Raw genomic sequence first — 25,494 nt, 5'->3', positions numbered from 1 at the left:
CAAGTTTTGCCATTTGAGGACAGGCAGATAGTTGCTGCTACTATCTGCCTGCGACGTGGGAGCCTGCCGGAGGGAGCCGGCTGCTGCTTATATGGTTTGCACCCGGCTCCCTGGCTGACAGAGACCACCGTCTCTGGAGATGCAACGGGCGCCGCTCATACGAGGTGATCCTCCCCTGGCCCCACCACCGACGGCAAGGCCGCAGCAATTGTGAGTATTACCCTGCCTTCCTGTTAGAGGAAGGTCAGGGACACAAACGGCGGTGCAGCAGAGGGTTTTTCAAACCTGGCGCCATTATGGGAGACAGAGCTGCCGGACGGGGGGCGGAGTCACCGCGCGGTACTTCCCAGCATACCCCAGCGTTCCCTGCGAAGTCACGACGGCCATTTTGGGTGTATTGGCGCCACTGGAGGCTCCAATATTGCGCTGTAGATCTCTGCCTAAGACTACAGCTGGGTGATTCCTTGTCCCCTGTTGACCGTCCTGCTGAAAGCTCTACCTGGTCTGTGAGTTACAGTGGGGTTTAGAGCTAGGTGGAGACAGTTTGGGCTGTGTCTCAAATAGGGCTATAGCGCTCCTGTATTATGTACCATAGCGCTGTTTAGGCTCTGTGACGGCTCTTTTACTGTCTCTCCCTTCCAGTACATATTACTGCCTATCCTATACCTACTCTCTGTGTCAGTGTGGTAGTGTGTGGTGTTTACTGGGTGCTGTTACCATGGCAGGGGGTACCTCCAAGAGGGTTACTTGCAAGAAGTGTAATGTTAGATTTACACCTTCTAAAGAGGGAGGTTCTATATGTGATGAATGCACTGCTATTCCCCCTGTACCAGATTCCCCTGTGCAGACCCCCGTTAAACATGACATCCGCAAGCTGTGATGCCCATTATCCACTATGCTCTTAGCAGCTCAAAGAGATAGAGAGACTACCAGAAGCCAGCAGGCCTCTTTGGTTTCTGCTGTACAGGGATTAACAAAAGCTCTGGCCCCTGCTCCAGCAGAGGGTGCTGGAGCTTCATCCTCTAGGCAAAATCCTCCTCTTTTGCACAGAAAGAGGTTATTACCACTCTCTGGAGATTCAGGGGCTTATGATATGCCTGATCTGGAGGTGGGCGAATTTTACTACTCCAGTCTGTTCCTCGTACCAAAGCCGGACGGTACGACCTATCCTAAATCTAAAGGATTTGTATCCGTATTTACAAGCGGTCAAATTCAAGATGGAGTCCCTGCAGTCGCTGATACAGGGACTGGAACAGGGGGAGTTCCTGGTATCTCTGGATATCAGGGACGCGTACCTGCACATCCCTATCTGGCCTCCTCCGCTTCTCAATACAGGACCAACACTGGCAATTCCAGGCCCTGCCGTTCAGTCTCTCATCGGCCCCCAGGGTTTTCACCAAGGTGATGATGGAAATCCTCAGGGCTCAAGGGGTGACTATCATCCCCTACTTGGGCGATCTTCTGCTGAAGAATCGTTCAAGGGAGGCTCTATGGTCCAACATACGGCTCACCCAGGAGACGCTCATCACTCACGGGTGGATCCTGAACTTTGCAAAGTCTCAGTTACAGCCGTCTCAACGCCTTCTTTTCTTGGGGATGATTCTGGATACCCAGCAGATGGTTTCCTGCCGGCCGACAAGGTTCAGCCCTTGCAGGTCCTGGTCCGGTCGGTTCTACGAAGACAGCATGTATCGGTACACCTCTGTACCAGACTCTTGGGAAAGATGGTGTCCTCTTTCGAGGCGGTACAGTACGGCCGCTTACACTCGCGTCCGTTCCAGTTGTCTCTCCTTCATTAGTGGTCAGGTTCTCACCTACACCTTCAGCAACAGGTGACCCTGTCCCCTCGAGCCCGTCTGTCTCTACTGTGGTGGCTCAACTCCGAAAACCTGCTAAAAAGCAGGAGATTCGGGATATGGGAGTGGACTCTCCTCACCACAGATGCCAGCCTTCGGGGCTGGGGAGCGGTAACTCTGGATCACCAGTTCCAGGGTTTGTGGATGAGACTGGAGAGCCTACTCTCCATCAACGTGCTGGAGCTCAGAGCAGTCTACTACCCTCTCCTACAGGCAGGACGTCTTCTGCGGGACAGAGCCATCAGAGCCCAGTCCGACAACGCCACGGCCCTCGCCTATATAAACAAACAGGGCGGCACTCTGAGCCGGGCGGCCATGAAGGAGGTGAGAAGGATCAGGACCATGCTCAGGCCTGGTCAGCAGTCCTCATACCCGGAGTAGACAATTGGGATGCTGACTTTCTAAGTCGCAGGATGCCCACCAAGGAGAATGGTGCCTCAACCCACAGGTGTTTCAGACCCTAGTACATCGTTGGGGCTGCCCTCAGGTGGATCTGATGGCATCCTGGCACAATCTCCAGCTTCCAAGATACTTTGCGCGGACACGAGATCCTCAAGCCACAGGGGTGGACGTTCTGATCGCTCCTTGGCCGTTTCAGTTTGTTTACCTGTTTCCTCCCTTTCCGTTGATACCTCGGGTATTACAATGCTGAAAATAGGTTTTGTGTGGTTATATTCGAGTGCGCCCTTCCCAGCAGCCCAAATCTGGACTCCCCGCTAGTTCAATCAGCCAGCAATTGATTATGAAAAATACAGGTATTGGGAGTTTTAAGATAGAGGGCGCTTAGGAGGAAGAATAATTGTTTTTACCCTTTTGGTGGTAAAAAAATACAAATTTATTCACACATCTTAAGACAATGTAGATATGCACAGAAAAAAAATTCAAACATTGATAGTTCCTTGCTTTTAAACAATTTTTTTTCTGTGCATATCTACATTTACCCAAAAGGGTAAAAACAATTATTCTTCCTCCTAAGCGCCCTCTATCTTAAAACTCCCAATACCTGTATTTTTCATTACAACACATTCGCAGGGAGGGGGTAACAGCACTTCTGATAGTGCCAGATTGGCCTCGGCGCTCGTGGTACACCAACTTGACGGATCTTTTGATCGACGAGCCATGGCCTCTGCCTCTTCAAGAGGACCTCTTCAGTCAGGGTCCCTTCATCTTCCCAGATTTAGGACGTCTTCATTTGACGGCGTGGCTGCTGAAAGGTCCATCTTGAGACACGCAGGTATCCCTAGGGCGGGATCAACTCCATGTGTTCAGGGGTGGGGCTTGCCTGATGAGGGCCAGAAGGAAGTCACTTTGAAACACTACCACCGGATTTGGAGATCCTATGTGGCTTGGTGCGAAAGACGTAGTGTCCTCTACTCTGTTCAAGAAGGCTCGACTTCTATTTTTACAGGAGGGTTTGAATTCCGGACTTAGGCTGAATACCCTGAAAGTTCAGGTTTCAGCTCTTTCCGTTTTTTTCCAAAAACATCTGGCCCTCATCCCTGAAGGTACAGACTTTCTTCCAGGGGGTTCTGAGGCTTCAGCCCCCAATTCGTCCACCTACGGCTCCCTGGGACCTGGATTTGGTTCTCCGATACTTACAATCGTCAGTATTTGAGCCAATAGAAGATGTGGATCTTCGTTATCTTACTTGGAAGGTAGTTCTTCTGTTGGCTCTGGCCTCGGCCAGACGGGTTTTGGAATTGGTAGCGCTTTCCTATCGTTCCCCGTTCCTTCAGTTTCATCTGGACAGAGCAGAGCTCCGTACCAGTCTTTCCTTTCTTCCAAAGGTGGTCTCAGCGTTCCACGTGAACCAACCTATTGTGGTTCCAGCATTCTCAGAGGCTTCACCAGAAGAAAGGTCTTCGGATATTGTGAGGGCCCTACGTATTTATGTCTCTCGCACGGTTTCTTTTCGCAAGACAGATGTCTTATTTGTTACCTACGACCCTGTCGCGGGTGGCCAGCTTCGAAGCAGGAGCTGGCCAGATGGATCCGTCTGACAATTCGTCAGGTATACATTGCTGGGTCTCAGACGCCTCCTTCTACCATAGGGGCGCACTCCACCAGATCCGTGGGTCCCTCATGGGTGGCTGCCCGTGGGGTCTCCCTTCAACAGCTCTGTCGAGCTGCTACGTGGTCAGGTCGTCAGACCTGGGTTTCGGTTTTATAGGTTTGATACCTTTGCGGCACCAGCTTCTCAGTTTGGCCGCTCTGTTTTAAGGGGATCTCAGTGCTCACCCACCCGGGTTGCAAGCTCTGGGACGTCCCCAGTGTAACTACAGTGACACCTACCTTAAATCCTTTTCTCCGAGTCCACAGGTGTCACTGGACGCCCGCCTCAGCGCTGTACTCCACCTTGTATGTTCAGAATTAGGTTCCTCTTGGGTAACCTCTGGAGTTTTCCCTTGTCAGGGTTTATATTAATATGGTTATTTTACACCTATTTCGTCTTGTTTGACTGTGTGTGATGTTATTTCACTATTTTCTTCTTTCTACTATACGTATTGAATGATGTTATGTTGTGATGAACCTCCTCTTCGGAAGTGTTATATCTTCCTGCTCCTTTCAGGCACGATCTTTATGACTGCCTGGGAAGGTAAGTAGAAGGGGAGGTGTTGGTCACACTAATTTATTTTTAAAGTTCCCATGCTCCCTGAGGTCGCCTTCTATTCCCCAGTGTAACTCCAGTGACACCTGTGGACTCAGAGAAAAGGATTTACGGTAAGTAAACAGGGTCTGTTGATGGATGACAGATGTGGAACTGTTGTCCTCCCAATGAAACAAAAATGTGCCCCATTTATGGAGATTGCTTAAAGACCCTCATGCTTTTTTTTTTTTTTTTTTTGTGGACAGCTCCCTGATACTTATGATTGGGGTTTCTCTTTAGGCTGATGACGGTGGTGTCTTCTGCAAATTTTATGATTTTGACTGAGCCGCAGTGCAGTTGTTAATTTATAGGAGAAAAGCAGAGGTGAGAGGAAATATCCTTGAGGGGCATCCGTACTGGTTGTGCACATGCTGGACGAGAATGACCCAGCTTTCACCACTTGCTACCTCACAGTCAGGAAATCATTGATCCAGGAACATCGATTCTGGGACCCCCAAGGAGATAGGCCATCATTGGATCTGGGGCCACCGCTAGTGGCCCCTGGGTCAGGAGCCTCCTCGCCTCCATCTATGATGGTCTTCCAGCAGATGTGCGGCCGGGCCAGTGATGAGGCATGAGCATGCCTCACCACTCTTCACTGCCCCGTACACACTGGGTGGCTTTCCAGCTGAACGCAGCTCAGATGAGTTAATGGAGCTGCCACCAGCTCATTTGCCCAGTGTGTATGGGCCTTAACACCGACTGGTTCACAAAGCATATTTTTAATTGACAAAAACATGCACTTAATGTTGCACAACTGTAACATGTACAGAGAGTGGGTGGGCTCTGTTCAATCTGAAATCTAAACGCCAGTGTAAAAATAAAGCAGTGTTTACCCTGCACAAAAACAAAATAATCTAATTCTCTGCAGTTGTTATATTTACCTCACCAACAGTGCAACATGTTTTTTTTTAAATCCGAGAAAAAAATGCTTTTAGATCCTGTTTGAATAAGGCCTTTCTACCCGGATTGCTCAGTTTTACTTTCCCCCATGCTTTATATTGCGACAGACCTTCCTGTCCCTTCCTTGTTGGGCTCATTTCCTTTGTTCAGGGGGATCTACTGGGGTAGCTAGACATGGCATCTCCTTAGGAGCAGCTTCATAAAGCCACCTCTTGACCACCGTGTCATCAAGTTCTATTCTTTTGACACCTTCACCTCTGCTGCTGCAGCTTTTGAATGAAGGCTTCTCAGTGCTTAGCTTAGGGGCATGTCTGCTGTCAGGGAACTGTTTTGGGACATCCCAGTGTAAAGACTGTATCCCCTGTGGATGAAAGAGAAAAGGAAATGTTTTTACCAGTTAAATCATTTTCTTGGACTACATAAGGGACACAGGTTTGCAGAGGTTTTTGCACAGCTTGCCTTTTTCTCTTCCATGTTGTGTTTTGATAAGAGTGTGTGCCTTTACTCTTCCTTCACTTTTTGGGCTTGCTAACATAACTGGTCCTGTGGAAGTAATTTGGGCAGGGTATAAAGAAGAGGGATCCCGGGCTGTTGGGAGAAGAAACAAAACAGTGTAAAGCATTTGTAACCTATGGATTCAAAGAGAAGGAATTTAACCGGTAAGAACATAAAAAATGAAATAAGAAAAAAAAATTGTTTGATTTGTTGTAATCGCAAAGTAGATATTAGGTACTACTGCTGTGTGTTAGTTTTTTATTTAACTTTTCAAATGTGTATGATTATAAAGTGCATATTTTTCTGCTTGTGCTCAATTATTATTGTACCCTCTTTCAGGTCCGGTCAGTTCGAATCCCTCAGATCGGAGATAAGTTTGCTAGCCGGCATGGGCAGAAAGGTACCTGTGGAATTCAGTACAGACAAGAGGTACTTCTATTTTTAATTCAGGTTCTTCCGCTAATTGTAATGTCAGTGTTCTTTGATTCACGGTAAATATAATATGTTTTTAATACTAATTTTACATTCAGTAATTGTGTATTATCACGGTGCCCACGATGTTGATCGTATTGCATCGCATGCAATATAGCAGCATGCGATGCGATCAGATGCGATTTTTAATTGTACAAGCACCCATGTTTACATGTTAAATGCACCCCCATTGTCAACGCTACCCCCACTATCAACGCCAACCCGAAGCGTGGCGAGCGGCGGTGGTACGTGTCCTCCGACCTTTTCATACCCCCACTATCCACGTCGGCATGGAGTTGATTTTAGATAGTGTGGCGAGCGCATGCGGATTACTTTTACATGTATTCCGCGTCCCCTCGCCACGCTTCGGGCTCGGTGGCTCGCATTCGCCACACTATCTTAAATCAGCTCCACACCGACGTGTATAGTGGGGGTATGAAAAGGTCGGAGGACGCGTACCGCCGCTGTGCTTCGGGTTGGCGTTCATAGTGGTGGTCGCGTTTACAATGGGGGGGGGGGGGGCATTTAACATTGCATGTACCCATCAGGGTGCTTGTACAAATGATAATCGCATGCCATTTGCTGGCATGCGATGTGATATTTAATTGTAGATTCAGGCTTTTACACGCGGAAATCACATCACATCGCATACCCTATTTAGTGGTATGCGATGGGCACCGTGATAATACACAAGTACCTTACATTCTTCTTTGCTTATTTTCCTGAAGCATCTGTTAGCAAAGCATGGACTATAACCGATAACCAAAAATATAGATCTGCATTTAATCTTGTTTAATCTCATTATATTATTATATCTTTGATCTGCTTCATGACCATCACCTTTAAACAAAGATAGAGAAAATCAATACAGATTGAGTATCCCTTATCCAAATAATTCTGAAAACCATACGTTCCAGAAAGTGGTAAAAAAAATAATTTCTTGCTAAAAGCACTACTGGGGACATCTCTGACAGCACTAGTGAGGACATGATATGTTACTGGCACTAAAAATGTGCAAAATAATGATTTTTTGGCATTACTATTCAGTACCTGTGATAGTACACAATCTTTGTTTCCTGTTTTGAAACCTTGTTTTATGCACAAATAAAATATTTGTGTGTATTTCATGTGTTTTACAAAATAAATGTAAGATACCTCATGATACATTATTGAAATATAAAAATATTCTGAAATACAGAATAATCCGTTATCCAAAATTCTTCTAGTCCCGAGCATTTTGGATAAGGAATACTCAACCTGTACATTGCAAGGTTCAAAGTATGGAGACCAAAGTGAAACGCAGAGATCTCAACGTAATTTAAAATTACTATCTTTTTTTTTTTTTTTTTTTTTAGGACATGCCTTTCACCTGTGAAGGAATTACACCAGATATTATCATCAACCCTCATGCCATCCCTTCTCGTATGACTATTGGTCACTTGATTGAATGCCTTCAAGGGAAGGTAAGGAAGACAGAGCCCAGTCATCTAGAATTGCCTATTGGATATGTGGTTACCAACTGGATTCATGTCAACAATAATTTGTAATACATTATTTGTTCTTTTTTTTTGTTGTTGATGATTCAACTGTCACTTTATCAATATAAACATTGTTACATATACATTTAATACCATATTTCATAACCTCTGCTATATCAATACTACCTTCCTGTTACTGATCCAGACTGGAGTTGTACTGTGTTTAATGTAATGATTTTACTAAGAGTAGATGGAGATGTCAAAAGGCACATGTATTATTAGTTCTTTTTTTGTGTGTGTGAGAGTATATGATTTAAAGATAATAATAATATTGTACAGTATTTCAAGCCCCATTATCTGTACTAGAGGCTCATCTCAACATCTGCCAGTTTATCATTACAAGGCATTTAGTACAGAACATAGATGTTAAGAAGTGTGTGTTTATATAACCATTTTGTGAATGCATAGTCAAAACATGGTTTGATGCAGAAATTACGTTCTATTTGTTTAATTTTTTTTTTAGTTAATTATGATGTAGTAATTTGACACCAGTGTCATCAGCTCCTCAAATGTGACAACACCTTTTACTAATTTTGTTGCTTTGGGTTTTTTGCTTGCTTTGTTTTCTAGTGCAGGCAAGCATGTTTTTAGCCACATACTATTTATATTTGTAACTTTTTATTTTTTACTGTTTTAGGTATCGGCAAACAAGGGAGAAATTGGTGATGCAACTCCATTCAATGATGCAGTTAATGTGCAAAAGATTTCAAACTTATTATCTGACTATGGGTATCATCTCAGAGGAAATGAGGTATGCTGCTTTAAACATATTTTGGGCATATAAAAACACTAGTATTGACTGTTTTTTATGAATTTCCTCATGTGTCCACCTAGTATATTTGCAGCATTTTGCGTAAGACTTATTAAGCAACTAAATATTCTGGCATGGGTAGTAATTCCTATAATTTAATATACTTACATCGAAAGTGGACGGTGCTATCTTTATCTTTAGTAGGATGGCCCTTCCGGTGCCTTTTCATTTTTGGATAATCTTGTTCTTTTTTAATTCAATAAATTTTATTGGAATGTTTTGTAGATCTACATAAACCTAAAAACACAGACACCCCAAACATATAGTAGGGCAGTTAGGGCAACAATGTCATATACACGAGATTCAGAGCAGCAAACTGTTAGCAATAGAGAAATCTCGACGTAAGATGGTAGTGGCTATCACACCACCTGGGTTATACAAGAGACCAGTAGCCACAGAAATTATTGTAACAGTGAAGTTGGAGTAAATATGTTATCCAATAATGAAAGTGCCGATGCCCAACTACCCAAAATAAAAAATAAAATAAATCCCAAAACAAACCTACCCCAAATCCCCACCACCCTGTATAACCTATCCCCAATTTACTCATACCTGGAGCCCCTAAACCAACTAACCCCTACCCTACTACCTATACTGTATCTTAAACTATGCTAGCCTATATATCCTCCCCGATAAAGAAGGTAGTAAACCAGTGGTCCTTAGATAGATCAATAGGATACCCACATACACATCAGCATATAAACAACTACACCATAGCTAATCTATACCAATCTAGTTAACCCCCCCCCCCCCCCCCCCTTACAGGATAATAACAATATGGACAAACTAGGGCAGTGAACTTGTGGTATTAAGCAAGGGTCAGGTCTGCCCTACTAAACAATCAGGAGAATAGTCTAATTTTGCCCTGCACAAAAACATAAAATACAGACATAAAAGCGAAATAATAAGGGTGAACACAGGAGTAGAGAATACGTATTAGACTGATCAGATTCTCAGTAACAGCAGAGCCAGCCACATAAAACTTCCACTAATCTGGCCAGTATTCAGCAACAATAGAGGAGAAAACCAAAATGTTAGTATTGACCCATGTTGTATGAGAAGTAGCAGGAAAGCATTCAGCACCCACCTTATCACACGCCCGAGGGTATTCACATGGATAGTGGGAGTATGGTGACATGAAGTCCAGAAACGTGCCGTGAAACCTAGGATATGCATATATGGTCCGAAGGTAGACAGAAGGAATCCTGGATAATAAAACATTCCGGAACAGTCACATAGCAGAGGTCTGGACAGAACCATCCAATGAGAAGCAGCACACCATCAGGGACAGCAGGCAACATTCCGGTATGATATGAAGAAACAAATGAGATACGGTACCGGCATCCTGGATTTCAGTAGACTTCTCTGACAGTATATATTAAGGGGACTCAGTCAGTGTGCAAGGCATGGTCACAGGATGTAATAACACATAGGCTACATTTTCAAGTTTATTAATAATCTTCTGGGTAGAAGCTTCAATAGCCTCCAAGAGCAACCGTATAGGGTCAGCCATACCAATAAAGACAGTGAAATGATACTTCAAACGTGGTAAGCTGTCAGCAAAAACAGTGGTGCAAATAGTATACACTTTTTAAAGATGTGTAGCTTGCGGTCTGTCAGGTTGAGTTGTGAGAAAATGCACCCAAGCAAACTGCTTTTACAGATACCTGCCCTCAGTAATATGAAGGCAAGTGTATTGGCATATTACATGTACTGGCATATGGTATGTGCAGAGTCCCAGTATATTAAAGACCAGATAGGTATCCTAGATCTGTGGATGCAGGAGGTGGATAAGAGCACCTTATGGGCAATACCTAACAAGTCAAAATGGCCGCGACCTCCCCTTGAGCACAGTGATGTGCAGCCAGACTGTGCTGTCTCCGGGCGGCAGGCTGCAGCATTTACCGCAGCTACCCAGGCTTTGCGAGGCAACGGGTCAGGCAGGCGATGTCCGGGAAAGGCAGAGCGGAAGCTCGGTCACGGGGGCTCCGGAGCTCAGCATCCATGCAGGGCAGGAGTGGCAACGAGAGGGCGCCAGCACCCGGCCTCTGCTCAATGGATGCGTGGCGTCAGGCTTGATATATTGATAGCAGGTGGGCGCAGTCAGGGTCTGGGGCAACAGATGTGCCCGGAGGGTTACCCCACCACCGCAGGCAGCCAGGTCTAGGTAAACGTCTGCAGGATGAGCATATAGGATGACTGTAGCGGGGAGCAGCAGGGGAGAACGTCCACTCACCCGTCTGCCAATGCCATGCCCCCATAATTCTCGTTCTCTTTGTGTTGAATCCCATTTGCTGTAATGTTCTTGTCCCAATGAGTATGTGCAGCTATTTGTACTGCTTAATTCACTTATTTTCGTTCAGAGCCCCATAAGACTGCATACAAACATCCATGAATCTTCCGCTAGATAGTCTATCCATTCTAATGCAGATATTTGTTAATAGCTGCAATAGCAACTCTCCCCACTTATGCTGGCCACACATCAGACCAACTTCCGACCAACTTTTCAAAAACCCTTGAAACCTCCAACCATCCAACTTGACAGTCCAACTAAAACCATTCCCCACACATCTAACCAACTTTTCTTCCAACCAGTAAACTTTTTTTTTTTTAGTCCAGCCAACTTCTGTCCAACTTCTGATGTCACAGAAGTGGGCGGGCAGTGTCTGCCTGTTTTGAAGATTTTTCTTTTTAAAAAAGTGTTCCGGTGAACTGGTGCCTTTCTTCCAAACAATTGTCTTTTTTGGGGTTAACTACAGTTTCAAACATGGTTGGCCTGTCTAGGAAAGTTTGTTCTTGTAGATCAACAAATACAAGCTTAACATGGTACCCGGCGTCAGTGTGTGGCTGTGCCGCTGCTGCCATCTCACGCTGAATGACATGAAAGATATTGGCTGATTGAGCTGCAGGTTCGGCCCACATCAATATCGTTAATGGTGCACGGGGGCATGCATTGTTAACAAGATTAGGCATCACGGACGGTGTAATGGTTAGCATTACTGCCTCACAGCGCTGAGGTCATGGGTTGGAATCCCACCATGGCTCTAACTGTGTGGAGTTTGTATATTCTCCCCGTGCTTGCGTGGGTTTACTCTGGGTACTCCAGTTTCCTCCCACAATCCAAAATATACAGGTAGGTTAATTGGATTCCAACAAAATTAACCCTATAATGTCTGTGTGTGCGTGTACATGTGGTAGGGAATATAGATTGTAAGCTCCACTGGGGCAGGGACTGATGTGAATGTTCAATTATTCTCTGTAAAGCGCTGCAGAATATGTATGTGCTATATAAGCAACTGATAATAAATAAATACACACTAGAAGACCTTGGCCTCAATATCGTTCAGAAATCTTTTTCTGAACAATATTGATGCCAATACCTTCTAGTGTGTATGGACCTTAATGCTTTTTTTCAGCAGCCTTCAACACCACTATAAGAGAACATTGTGTTTGTTTATTGATACTTTTAAAATTCAGCATTTAACTATGTTTCATTTGTGGAGACATTGTTGCAATTATATGAATGTTAGGTAAAGGTAATCTCACTGTAGCGAATAGCCATTCATTATTTGTATTTTTCTAATTTTGTTTGATGATAGTGGTGTAAAATTAGAATAAAACCATTGGGTTCTGCCTGGACATTGCGGTCCATTAATGGGCTTGCTGGTACTCTTGGTTCCACAGCAGAACCAATAGTTAAATAAAAACATACTGACACCAGAAAAATAAAACTACTACATACAGAGCCCTTTCATACATATACTTACCTATCTTGACCCCGTAGGTAGGTCTCCATTCATCAGCTGGTCCTGGTGCTGGATGATGCTGCCATGGGAAGGTCCTGCAGGTGTGACTGGGGATTATGCTGCCGGGAGGGACTGAGGAGGGATGATTAGTGTTCCCTCTAGATATTCTGTGGGCACATCTGTACATGCTGGCAGCAAGCCTAGCCATGTCATGTGCACGTCACCTGTATACAAATACATGCTGCTACCCGCTGTCCCTCCGTAGATATAACTAACTAGCGAACACAGCGGCACAATGCACATACCAGGAGCAAAAGCCCAAAAACACACCACCCGACCAGTAATTCTGGGTCCGCCATCTTCGAGCTTCCTGCTTCTACCCAGTGGCAAACGTAGCATTTTTAAAAGGGGGTTTCCAATTACTTTTTGAAGTGTGTGTATTATATACAGTAGATTTACTACCTTACCAACACTAGCAACGCTACACTGCACCACACTCCCTGCACACAATACACTACTGCTGCTACCCTATCTTACACACACTCCGTTACCACCACTACACTGCACCCCACTCCCCGTACACACTACATTATCGCAGAAAACCCAGGGTGCAGCACAAAACCCTGATAGGGGCAGGCCGGGCCTGCTGGGCTTCCCCCGAGGGCATTGGTTTATGTGACTAGATACCATGCATGTGGGAATGGCATCTATTCACAGGATGGCAGTGATGAATGGGCAGGCTATTCTAGCAGGGCGCTGCTAGAGGGCCTAGCATGAACACTATTTCTAATATGGCACGAATGTAATATAATTTCAACCCTTAATATGTCACTTCCCTCCCCACCCTCAGGACAAATCAACATGTCTCCCCCACTACACACATTACAATGGCACCCCCCCCCCCCCCTTCCCAGCACACATTTACATGGCAACCCCCCCCAGCAAACATTACAATGTCACCCTTCCCAGCATACAGCAACATGTAACTCCCAGCACACATTTACATGGCACTACACCCCCCCATCCACCCCCAGCAAACATTACAATGTCACCATTCCCAGCATACAGTAACTCCCAGCATACATTTACATGGCACTACACCCCTCCACCCCCAGCAAACATTACAATGTCACCCTTCCCAGCATGCAGTAACTCCCAGCACACATTTACATGGCACTACACCCCCCCTCCCTCCACCCCCAGCAAACATTACAATGTCACCCTTCCCGGCACAAAGTAATATGTAAACAATAGTAGACATTTACATGGCACCGCCTCAGAGTACATTGCACATATGATACCTGACTCTCTGTGTTGGTTTGTCTGGCTGCAAGGCTGGCTCCGCAGCCCATGCCTTCTGTCTCACAGCAGAGCATCGGGAGGAGGATAGCAGCTGCTCTGTATTTACAAGGGACGGAACAGGAAGATAGTGATGCTGCTGCCTGACAGTTGCTGAGCAGCAGTGAGGAGAAGAGAGAAGGTGCTGTAGCACAGTCCATGCTACCAACGGCGCTGCCTATCACACAACGGTTGCCAGTAGTAACACTGTACACCAGCCGGGAGAGCGCAACTCCAGCACAGGGGTGAGAGGAGGCAGGTCTAGTTCTTACCAGTATTGTCGGGCCTCCCTTTCACTGGCGCTGCAGCAGTGTGTATATAACAAACATGGTGCAGGGGGTAGCTTGCTGGGTCCGCGGGCCCCCCCAGCAGCTGGGCACCTGGGCAGTGGGGTCTGGGCAGCGCAGGTGGGCAAAGGTCCCTGCGGTGCATGGACAATCAGTGGAGGGGTCCCTGTGGCGGATGGGAACTAGTTCCTGCCCACCCGCGCTGCCCAGACCCCACTGCCCGGACCCCGCTGCCCAGCTGCTGGGGGGGCCCACGGGCCCAGCAAGCTACCCCCTGCACCATGTTTATTATATATACACTGCTGCAGTGCCAGTGAGTGCGAATCAAGCACTCACCCCCAGACGGCCGCTGTGGCAGCGTTCAACCCCGTGCGGCCCCTCAGGCAGCTCTGTCTCCCGCACAGCCGGGTGCAGCAGAACACTACGAATCCCCGGAGACCCGCTCAGGTTCTAACTGAGTACCCGGGTAGAAATTTTACTGGGAATTGCGAGGGAGCAGTGTCTTTGACAAGCAGCATGTCCTATCATGCTGGTGACACTGAGCTCCGGTAATAGAGAAGGAGTAGGCGGACACTGCTGGTCAGTGTCCACATACTTATCGGTCAGTTGGGGGAACTTTCCCCCTACACCAGACCGATAAGCTGGGAAAAATCAAACAGGTTTTATTTTCCCCAGCTAGTTGGAACGACTGTTTTGGCCATTTTATGTCCGTTTTTAAGCATGTGGAAGCAAATGGCTGATAATCGTTTGCTCCCACACACTAGACAGATTTAATTCCAACCAGCCAAAAAGTTGGCTGATAGGAACGATATCTTTCTGATGTGTGGCCGGCATTACATTGGGCAGGGGCAAGTTATCTGGCTTGAGTTTTTGAGATTACCTGGTATCAGGGCCATTATTGGACAATTTGGCTGCCAGTGTGAACCCTCAAAAAACTTTGACCTAAATACTAGTGCCCATTGCACCACATTATGTCTCACCAGTAATTATATTATGCCCAAGCCTTGTCATTTTAGGTCACTATCTCTACTGGCAGCCCAGCAGTACCGGCACTTCCTGGTACCACTGTTTGTGCTTGTCCCTCCCAAAATGGCCGCTGCCTCCTCTAGAATCCTTCAGAATGGTCTCCTCTGAGGTGACAGCCTCTAGGGAGAGGCATTTTCAACAGAACCACATTAAATATTATGCGGATCATGGCCAAAGTTACCATGCACAGTTCACCCTGTCCTAGAAACTGCCCTGTCTGCTATACATGTTACTATATTGCTCACAGGGAAATATGGGAGTTTTGGATTTACTGCTAATTCTTTCTAAGAGACTCTCTAAACAGAAATGTTTTATATTTTCCTTGTAATTTTTCTTTTATAGTGTGTGTGTGTGTGTGTGTGTGTGTGTGTGTATGTATGTATCTCTCTCTAGAGATAGGTGGCAAAGTGGCACACACTCGGACTTTCCAAAAAGAGTTGACAAACAGATCTGTAATCAACGTTTCGGGGGTTTATTCCGTTTTCAAGATAAGAACTTGAAAGTTCTTATCTCGAAAACGGAATAAACCCCCCGAAACGTTGATTACAGATCTGTTTGTATGTCAACTCCTTTTGGAAAGTCCGAGTGCGTGCCACCTGTCTCTACTTGTTCCTCCAGTGAAGCACCCTGGCACCGTCTCTGTTATTATTGGAGTGCCCTCCCCCTGCTGTGTGTGTGTGTGTGTGTGTGTGTGTGTGTGTGTGTGTGTGAAAAAACGGGGAAAACTTATTGAATCAAGTGGGACCCTCACTCCAGTATAAGCCGAGGGGGGCTTTTTCAGCATAAAAAATGTTCTGAAAAAGTAGGCTTATACTCGAGTATATATGGTAATTGTAATACAGTTTAGGAATTGGGATGAAATTATAATGATAAAAAATTTATCTCTGTATCAGTCTTTAGATATTTGTCTATACCCGGTATGGTCCAACGTTGGCCCTCCAGATGTTGTGAAACTACATATCCCAGCATGCTTTGCCACAGTTTTGCTATTAGAGAATGCTAAAACTATTGCAAAGCATGCTGGGATGTGTAGTTTCACGACATCTGGAGGGCCAACGTTGGACATGCCTGGTCTATACCTATGTAGTCCTATAATACTGATGCATGTATAAAATAAAACTTGAACTTTGAACATAGAAAGATATCTAACCACTGCATCACCTTCTGTAACTCATACCTTTGTTTTACATTTATATTAAACACATAGGTTCTGTACAATGGTTTCACAGGACGGAAAATCACATCACAGATTTTCATTGGGCCTACTTATTATCAGAGATTAAAGCACATGGTTGATGATAAAATTCACTCCCGTGCAAGAGGTCCTATCCAGATACTGAACAGGCAGCCAATGGAAGGTAGATCACGGTAAGTTATGTTTTTCTGTTCGGTTTTTGTTAGTCCCCTAGACAAACTTTGTTTTTATTGGAAAAATCTCCCAACACACAGTGATGGTGGCCTTCGTTTTGGAGAAATGGAGCGTGATTGTCAAATTGCACATGGTGCTGCACAGTTTCTCCGTGAGCGATTGTTTGAAGCCTCTGATCCTTACCAAGTACATGTCTGCAATCTCTGTGGTTTGATGGCCATTGCAAACACCAGAACTCACACCTATGAATGTAGAGGTTGCCGAAACAAAACCCAAGTGAGTATAAATCTGTGTATGTATATAGTACTTTGATAGATATTTGCTTTCTCCTGTTTCTAATTGCAATTTGTTTCTTAGAGTGAAGCATTAAAGCTTTTCTTGTCTTTATTTTATCACCGAGCCCAAAGCGTGGCGAGCAGACACGTATTACTTTACATGTATTACGCGTCCGCTCGCCACGCTTCGGGCACGGTGGCTCGCCACACTATATAAAATCAACTCCACGCCGACGTGGATAGTGGGGATATGAAAAGGTCGTAGGACGCGTACCGCCACCGCTCGCCATGCTTCGGGTTCACGTTCATAGTGGGGGTGGGGTGTGGGCTCATTTAACATTGTAAGCCCTCATTAGGGTGCTTATACAATTTAAAATCGCATCACATTGTATGCCATATACAATGCTATACAATTTTAACATTGAATGACATCGGGGGCATCTCGTCGCATCGCATGCCTTATGGTCTGCAATGCGATGGGCGCCATGATAGTACTCATATAAGTAGTTTACTCTTATGATTTACACAGGTTCTTCGGCTGAATAAATTTAAGCTTGCATTCCACCTGGTTTTAATCATCCAAAGAAACTGTGTATATCATAGGTGTCTCACATAAAAGGGATATTATGGCAAGCTTGCATCAGTAAATGGAGGATTCTGTGTTATTAGTTACACTTAATCTATGAAATACATATTTTGTTTATTTTTTTTTAAACCAGTTCCTGATGTGTGTTTAATATTTACAAACAACCTACTGGTAACCAGCAGCTAAAGCTGGCCATACATCTACATTTTTATTTGCCCAGTCTGGCTCGTTGGAACAAAAACCTGGTAATATCTGAATGAAAGGTTTATTTATTAATTCATGTTTACCAGCATTTCTAAGCAAATGGTCAATTGCCATTTGCTCTAATAATGCATTACCAGGTTTTTTTCTAAACAGTCAGATTGAACAATAAATCTGTAGATGTGGTGCTTAAAGTAATTTTGACAAAATACATCAGTTAGCAGATTGGGTGATATTCTGAGCACAAATCAAGCTAGGCTCTGGTTTTTATTGAGGCCGGTTGGTTTGTTTGCGAGATGAACATACTTCGTGGTCTTTTATGACTTTAAACTTTAGAGAATAGATGTCTGTGTGTATAGACAATCAGTTGTTATTATTGTTGAAAAGCATACCTTCCAACATGACCCTCTCCGGGAGGGACAGAATGCTCTGTTTATGGACTTTCCTCTTCATTTATGATTGCCATCACCTGTTTTGAACAGGGTAAGTAATAAAAAAGGCGTTTCAACACAGGTGATGGCAATCATAAATGAAGAGGAAAGTCCAAAAACAGCATTGTTTCCCTCCTGGAGAGGGTCATGTTGGGAGGTACAGTATGGAAAAGTTCCAAGTTTATTCCCAACTTATAAGCTACTGAAACTGTATACACTAGATGTGAAAAGGTGCATACACGCTGTGATTTTGAGCTTCTGATTTTGACTATATACTGTAGTTTAATAGATAACACCTACACTTGTGTATCAATGCCTATTTCCCTATATATTGTAAGCTTGCAACCATTTTGACTGTCTATAACAGTGGTAGCCAACTACGGTCCTCGAGAGCTACCAACCGTTCACAACTTCCAGACAACCTAGCTGCTGCACAAGTGCACTCATTACTAGCTGACATTTTCAAAGAACCACAGGTGCAGCTAATTACTTCACTTGTGAGGAGACCTAGAAAACATGAACTGTTGGTAGCTCTCGAGGACTGGAGTTGGCTACCCTAGGTCTATAACTATCCAGTTTGTTTTATCCCAATTGTAAATCGCACCGGAACTTGCTATGTTGTATAACAAACTGTAAATAAAGAATATGGACAGAGGAGGGCCCTAGACTGCACACCCTGTAATGAGAGGTGGTGCTACCTTGCTGAGATTTTTAGCTATATGCAAGACAGAGAGGGTTTGCAGGTGCACTATGCAATCATTACTGCTAATGTATTCCTTTTATAATTCATTTATGAGGATGTTAGCATACATTTGGCCAAATATATCTACCTGCTCACCACGTTAAGGTCTCCTCATTAGAGCAGGTCCCTAGCACTATGGGGTTCATGCCTGGGGCGCAGGGCACCCCCAAGCCAGCCCAGCAAAACCACCCCATGGCATCACATAAATAAAATAGAGCTGTGAAGTGTAATAGACTGTAAAGTGTCATAGTTTCTTACACATACCCTGCATTCTAATAGTGATAAAGGGTGTTGTCAAAAATAAAAAAAATGTGAAAAAAGACATATAAAAAAGACTTGCATAGAAAAATGATGATATGTTTATGCGAGTAAAGTAGCGATGCCCTGGAGTGGTCCAGCCAGACAAGCTCAAGGGGGCCCCGCACCCAGACAATTACCCCAAGAAAACTGACATTTATGATTTATTATTAGGACGGACTTGAAATTATGGCTTCATCACAGTTGTGCAGTCATTTGAGGGTGTGGGGGAGGGGTGCTAATCTAGGCAGAAGCAATCTCAGGCTTCAGGTGTGTACGGATACACAATATAGACTATGGCTCAAGGGGGCCCCGCAAGCCTGAGATTGCTTCTGTCTAGATTAGCACCCCTCCCCCACCACCCTCAAATGTTTTAAAGCAGGGACTAGCAATGACTGCACAACTGTGATGAAGCCATCATTTCAAGTAAGTCCTAATAATAATCATAAATGTCAGTTCTCTTGGGGTAATTGTCTGGGTGTGGGGCCCCCTTGAGCTTGTCTGGCTGGATCACTCCAGGGCATCGCTACTTTACACATAGACTCACATAAACATATCATTTTTCTATGTATGTATTTTTTATATGTATTTTTTCACATTTTTTTTTTATTTTTGACACACCCTTTAACACTATTAGTTGCTTACACATACCCTACATTCTATGACACTTTACACTCTATTACCCTTCACAGCTATATTTTATTTGTGATGCCCTGGGGTGGTTTTGCTGGACTGGCTTGGGGGTGCCCTGCGCCCCAGGCATGAACCCCATAGTGCTAGGGACCTGCTCTAATGAGGAGACCTTAACGTGGTGAGCAGGTAGATATATTTGGCCAAATGTATGCTAACATCCTCATAAATGAATTCTAAAAGGTATACATGTTAGCAGTAATGATTGCATAGTGCACCTGCAAACCCCCTCTGTCTTATAAATAAAGAATAGAAGATGGCACAAATCAAGTCAAGAAAAAATTGACTGCAGGCAAGCCAATTTACTTCAAGTCTCAAGTAAATGTAGTCAATGTTGTATGGCTCTGGGGAGTTTAAGTAAATTCAGTCAAAATAGGCCATAGCCAAATTCTCACTGTGTGTACTGTATGCGCCTTAAGTTCTGTATGCGCCTTAAGTTTTTCCAATGGGAATTTTGTCTGGGAGAGCAGTTGAGAGAATTTCTGACCCAGCAAGTAAATCAACAAAATGTAACCTGTTGGTAGAACTTGAGCTATGGAGTTCAGAACAACTGGTACAGATGTGTCCTATAGCCTGTTTCGGACCTGTTAGCAAAGCTGCAATTTTTGCAGATAGACAAAACTATGCTGCGCTGCAGGTGGGGGAAGATGTAACGTGCAGAGCGTTCGATTGGGTGAGGTATGCTCAAAATTGAAATCTAAATTGCAGTGAAAGAATAAAGCAGGCAGTATTTACCCTGCACAAGAAACAAAATAGCTCCCACAAATCTAACTCTCTGCGCATGTTACATTGCAGACTTGCTTACAGGTCTGAATCAGCCCTATATCCTTGCATATCATGATTGACAGCCCAAAACTATTTTTGTGCAACTTTTTCCATTGTATCTTATTAGCATAGCTTTGGTTATAGGACAGGCAGCTCTTCTGTGTGTGACTGGCTGTACCTGCATGTGAAATGCTACGCTGCAGTGCTTTTCTGGAAAAACTATTGTAGCATTTCGGATGCAGATACAGCCAAATATTCACACAGAATATAGGCATGTTGCATAATCATTTTAAACCTAAACTGTTTTATGCACCTTACTATGTGAATAGGATGTACAGACACATTATCCTCCAAAAAAGATGCCCAGTGTTCGCAATGCATGGCATATTAAGGCTAGAATGTAGGAGGACACGTCTGTTTACGTTTCATAATGTTACTAACCCCTTCAATACAAAGCATTTTGATTTAGCATCTCCTTAACCCTTATTAAACCTTTTTAGTCATCATAATGACCTGTAATGTTTATCTTGTATAGGAAATTCAAATAAAAATATGGTGTAAATAAAAATCATAACAAATGTGAGCGATGTTGGCATACTGGATATTTTGAACATATCACAGCTGTTGGCACTCAAATGGTTAAATACAGTTACCTATAAAGTAGCATACAAATATATACAAATGAAACCTAATCAAAATAATGCAATTCTTTTTATCAATTTTTTTCCCCCAGATATCCTTGGTGCGAATGCCTTATGCCTGTAAACTACTTTTCCAAGAGCTGATGTCAATGAGCATTGCTCCCCGTATGATGATATCTTGAGAATAGACAATGATGGAAATGATATCTTGAGAATAGACAATGATGGAAATTTTATTCTAAGTCTTTTTCTACTTCCCATCTTTAATTTGCCATTATTCATTATACAGTCACCTTAAAATCACATTTTGTGATCTTTATTGCATACATTTATTTTTGTGTATTTCATAGCCACATAATGTGTGACTTGATTGATGTTAAGTTCATATGATTCTGTCTTCATTCCTACGATGGAATACATTAGGAATGTTTGTTTTTGTTTTAAATAAAAGTTTTCACAAAATATATACTGTATGGCATGTTTTTTTGGAGTTCCTTGGGGGGGATTGTGGTGGTTATTTTTATGTATAAAACCATACATAACCTGAATGGAAGTACACAGGCTTCCAGCAACATTTCAAAACTCTAAACATATACATCAGGCTCAACAAAATAAACGGACATATACATAGAGCTTTGTTTAAATCCACATCAGTGAATGTTGGCTTGTCCTGAAGCCAATCATTAATAACACGGAAATGAGTGAAATAACTTTCACATGCCAAAACCCATGCCGTACACAGAAGTCCTTTCCAGTGGTGACATCCGGCTGCAACCTGGTGGCTGGGCCGTAACAGTGCCCTGTGCTAGGACACAATGAGGAGTCTCTCCGCCCGGCGTCACCCGGAGCGCGCAAAATAGACCTTGGGGGGGGGGGGGGGGGGGGGGGAGTATACTTTTTAAAACTGCAGCTCTCCCTGTCTGTACCGGAAGTGGAAGTCTTGATACTTCATTTTAAATGAAAAAATAAATAATGTCGCGCACGCCCATGACCTTTTCTTTGACAAGAATTTTAGGCATTTATAGGACTATAGCATAACAGCAGCGTGAAATGATGGATGAAGTAAACCTGAGGATTATTAAATGTTTGGAATGAGATGGATGCTAGTTATATCATGAACATTAGCGCAGAAGTTCAGGTCTTAAATTAAGTTACCTGTGGCCAAACATGGATTAATAAGCACCTCAGTTCATTTGTTTTAACTATCTGTGCTGAGCCATGGATATGCATGAAACCTGGACCCTTGTGGTCCTTGAGGACCACATTTGGGAACCCCTGCACTAACACATCTTCTGAAGCCGACCTTTTTTTTATTTATTTTTTATAAAAGTTGGTTTCTTCTACGATCCCATGGCAGCCATCACATTGTGATATCGTCCCATTCCTTGCAGTTACAGGTTACTTTTTTCCCAGGCTCCTCCCCTCTTGGGTATAAACCACTGCTCCTCCCCTCATCTGATGTCTTTTTTTCCTGTCTCCTTGTTTAGTTAGAGCAGGGAGGTTACTTTATTTTGGGCTCACCTTTAGATACAGGAGGTCACTCTGAGTGGTTAACAAAGAAAAAGAAGGGATACGAATATCCACAAAAAAGGCGCTATGTATGGGTGGGTTGGCTAAGTGCAGCAGCAGTCTAAAAAAGGGGGAAGTCGACCCCAATACAATGGAAGACAGAAAAGGGGGTGGTTGACTGCGCTAGATTCTGAAAAGATGAATAATTTACACAGAGTGGATCAGAGATTGCATAAACATATAGGTCAGGTGTGTGGTAAAAAAGGTTAGACAATTTATTATAACTTTTCACGTAAGAATAAAAAATATAGCAGAATAAAACAACAGTAAAAATTAGTAAAAAATGACACTGATCATAGTCACCCTCAGACGATATGGGACAGTTCAGTCCGATTGGATGGTCTTAAATTTTCAGAAATTGTTGTAGAATTGGATGAGTGAGTCCACACCTGGAGATGTCGATTTTTTTTTTTCCTGTATAATTTGTAGCAAAGTGAGGGGCCAGTTCACTTTGTGATGCAGATTTTATAAACCGTGGTGGATGGTACCAAGGATGGTATGTGGTACTTGGGGGAACACTGGACCTCTATGGACCCAACCGGGCTTGTTAAGGGGGTGGCGTGCCTCCAGATGAACCGAAGCCTCGGGTGGGGATATGGGTATCCCAAATGTTCCACTCGCTGAGATGTTAAAATGGTGGAAAAACGATTCTCTGGGAGTAAATTCTCCTGATGGAAGGTGTGGAATCCAATGAATAAAGGACTGATAATGTCAAAGTTTGAGGGGTGATCAGGTCATCCAGGGGCGCACCTACGCGTTTCGTCGCTCTCAGCAGCTTTTTCAAGGTCTTGAGGAGTTTCTTAAATGGTGTGGTATACCGAAGATAGATGCAGCTGTGGCAGAGGTTACATCCCGCACAACACTACCATTAGAGGATGGAGCCTCATTCAAGGATCCAATGGATCGGAGAATGGAGGGTTCATTAAAAAAGCTGCATCTTTCCACAGCAGTGTCTTTGAAATCAGGAGTAGCTATGGCCTCCGTTACAAGAGCTTTGAGAATGTGGTGTACAACACTTCATACAGATGTAGAAGAAAAGATCTCAAGACAGTACATTATGAAGAGTCTAGAGGTTATTCAAAAGGCGGTTGAATTTCTTTGTGAGACATCACTAGATGTAACATCCTTTGCTGCCAGAGCTATGGCAGCAGGAGTAGCCGCTAGAAGAGCACTATGGCTACGATCCTGGTCAGCCGACTCTCATTCCAAAAACCGTCTGGTCTCATTACCGTTTGAGGGATCTTTCCTCTTTGGCACCAAGCTAGATGTTCTGATTCACAGGCTTACGGGGGGGAAATCCCTAAAGCTGCCTCAAGATAAAAATAATAAATTTCCGTATCCAGGAATAAAAATAATAAATTTCCGTATCCAGGAACCTATAGGCAAACTTGTAGAGAGGCCAAAGCATACAGGCCAGGTAGGCAATACAGTCAGAGAGGCTCATTTTCCAATTCTAGACAGTCCTTTCGTCAGAATTATAGAAGAAGTGGAAGACCATGACAACCAACAATTTCCCCCGGTGGGAGCCCGTCTTGCTCAGTTTCCACATATATGGGACATTTCAATTCAGGACAGATGGGTACAGAAGATAATTCGAGACGGTTATTCTTTGGAGTTCAACCATGTTCCCACCAGAGACTTTTTCAGGGTATCAAGAAAACCCAGGTCGGCTCTAGAGATACAAGAATTAAGGAAGACCCTAACCAATTTATTGTCCATCAGAGCAATAGAGGTTGTACCGATGAACCAGTGGGGGAAAGGAGTCTATTCCAATCTGTTCCTCGTAGAAAAAAGTAGGGGGGGGGGGGGTTCAGAACTATTATAGATCTGAGAGTACTGAATCAATACTTGAAAGTAAGAAAGTTCCGTTTGGAGACCATGAGAACCATTACGGCAGGAATAAGAAGAGGAGACTTCATGGTGTCTCTGGATCTAAAGGATGCGTACTATCATGTACCAGTGCATCCGCAGCATCGGAAGTTCCTCAGGTTTTGCATAAAAGAGAAACATTACCAATTTACGTGCCTGCCCTTCGGTCTTGCTGCCTCTCCGTGGGTCTTCACGAAAGTGCTGGTAACTTTGGTGGCAGTATTGAGAAGAAAGGGGATTCCTCTTTGGCCTTATTTGGACGATATACTTATAGCAGCACCGTCCGAACAAGTATTAATGCAGCATGTACAGATAGTGATCAACTGTTTACAGACACACGGTTGGTTACTAAATCTACAGAAGAGTCAATTGACGCCCACGCAGAGAATCAAGTTTCTGGGTGTTATAATAGACTCAGTAAAATTCGAAATTTCACTGTCAGAAGAGAAATGCATGAAGATCAGGGAGCTCTCAGACTCCTTGACAAAGACAAGAATAACATCCCTAAAAGAATGCATAAGACTACTAGGAATGATGTCTTCCACAAAAGGGATCGTTCCATGGGCTCAATGGAGGATGAGAGAATTACAGTGGACAATCCTACCGCTTCTAAAGAAAAGGGTGCCCAAGACTATGAAGATAAATCTGTCTTCGGAAGCAAGAAGGTCTCTACACTGGTGGACCAGGGGAGCATTAAAAGACAGAACAACGTCTCTGCAGTCGCCAAGATTTCGGCTAATCACAACCGACGCAAGTCAGTTAGGTTGGGGAGCTGCGAGGGAGAAGTAGCCCAAGGCGCTTGGAAAGAAAAGGCGAGAGGCAGAAGCCGTATGGAGAGCAATAAGAACCTTTTCTTAGAGTATCAAAGAGACACATGTAAGGATCTTTTCCGACAATACCTCAGTAGTAGCTTACATAAATCACCAGGGAGGCACCAGGAA

At 44.0% G+C, this 25,494-nt stretch overlaps 1 protein-coding gene across 1 annotated transcript in view; it reads left to right on the top strand.

The window, feature by feature from the left end:
* Nucleotides 1-21,524, top strand: part of POLR2B (RNA polymerase II subunit B) — an 89,306-nt gene extending 67,782 nt beyond the window's left edge. Inside the window, exons 20-25 of the mRNA XM_083179342.1 lie at nt 6,241-6,330; nt 7,728-7,835; nt 8,548-8,661; nt 16,326-16,486; nt 16,568-16,763; nt 21,208-21,524. Of these exons, the coding sequence (XP_083035468.1) occupies nt 6,241-6,330; nt 7,728-7,835; nt 8,548-8,661; nt 16,326-16,486; nt 16,568-16,763; nt 21,208-21,297 (759 nt within the window). The 3' untranslated portion in view covers nt 21,298-21,524. The remainder of the gene's footprint in view (nt 1-6,240; nt 6,331-7,727; nt 7,836-8,547; nt 8,662-16,325; nt 16,487-16,567; nt 16,764-21,207) is intronic.
* The last annotated feature ends 3,970 nt before the right edge of the window (nt 21,525-25,494 follow it).

Source organism: Crinia signifera, chromosome 1 (assembly GCF_055691185.1).
Source record: "Crinia signifera chromosome 1, ASM5569118v1, whole genome shotgun sequence".
NCBI classification, from domain to species: Eukaryota; Metazoa; Chordata; class Amphibia; order Anura; family Myobatrachidae; genus Crinia; species Crinia signifera.
This window is presented reverse-complemented; position numbering and strand designations above follow the sequence as displayed.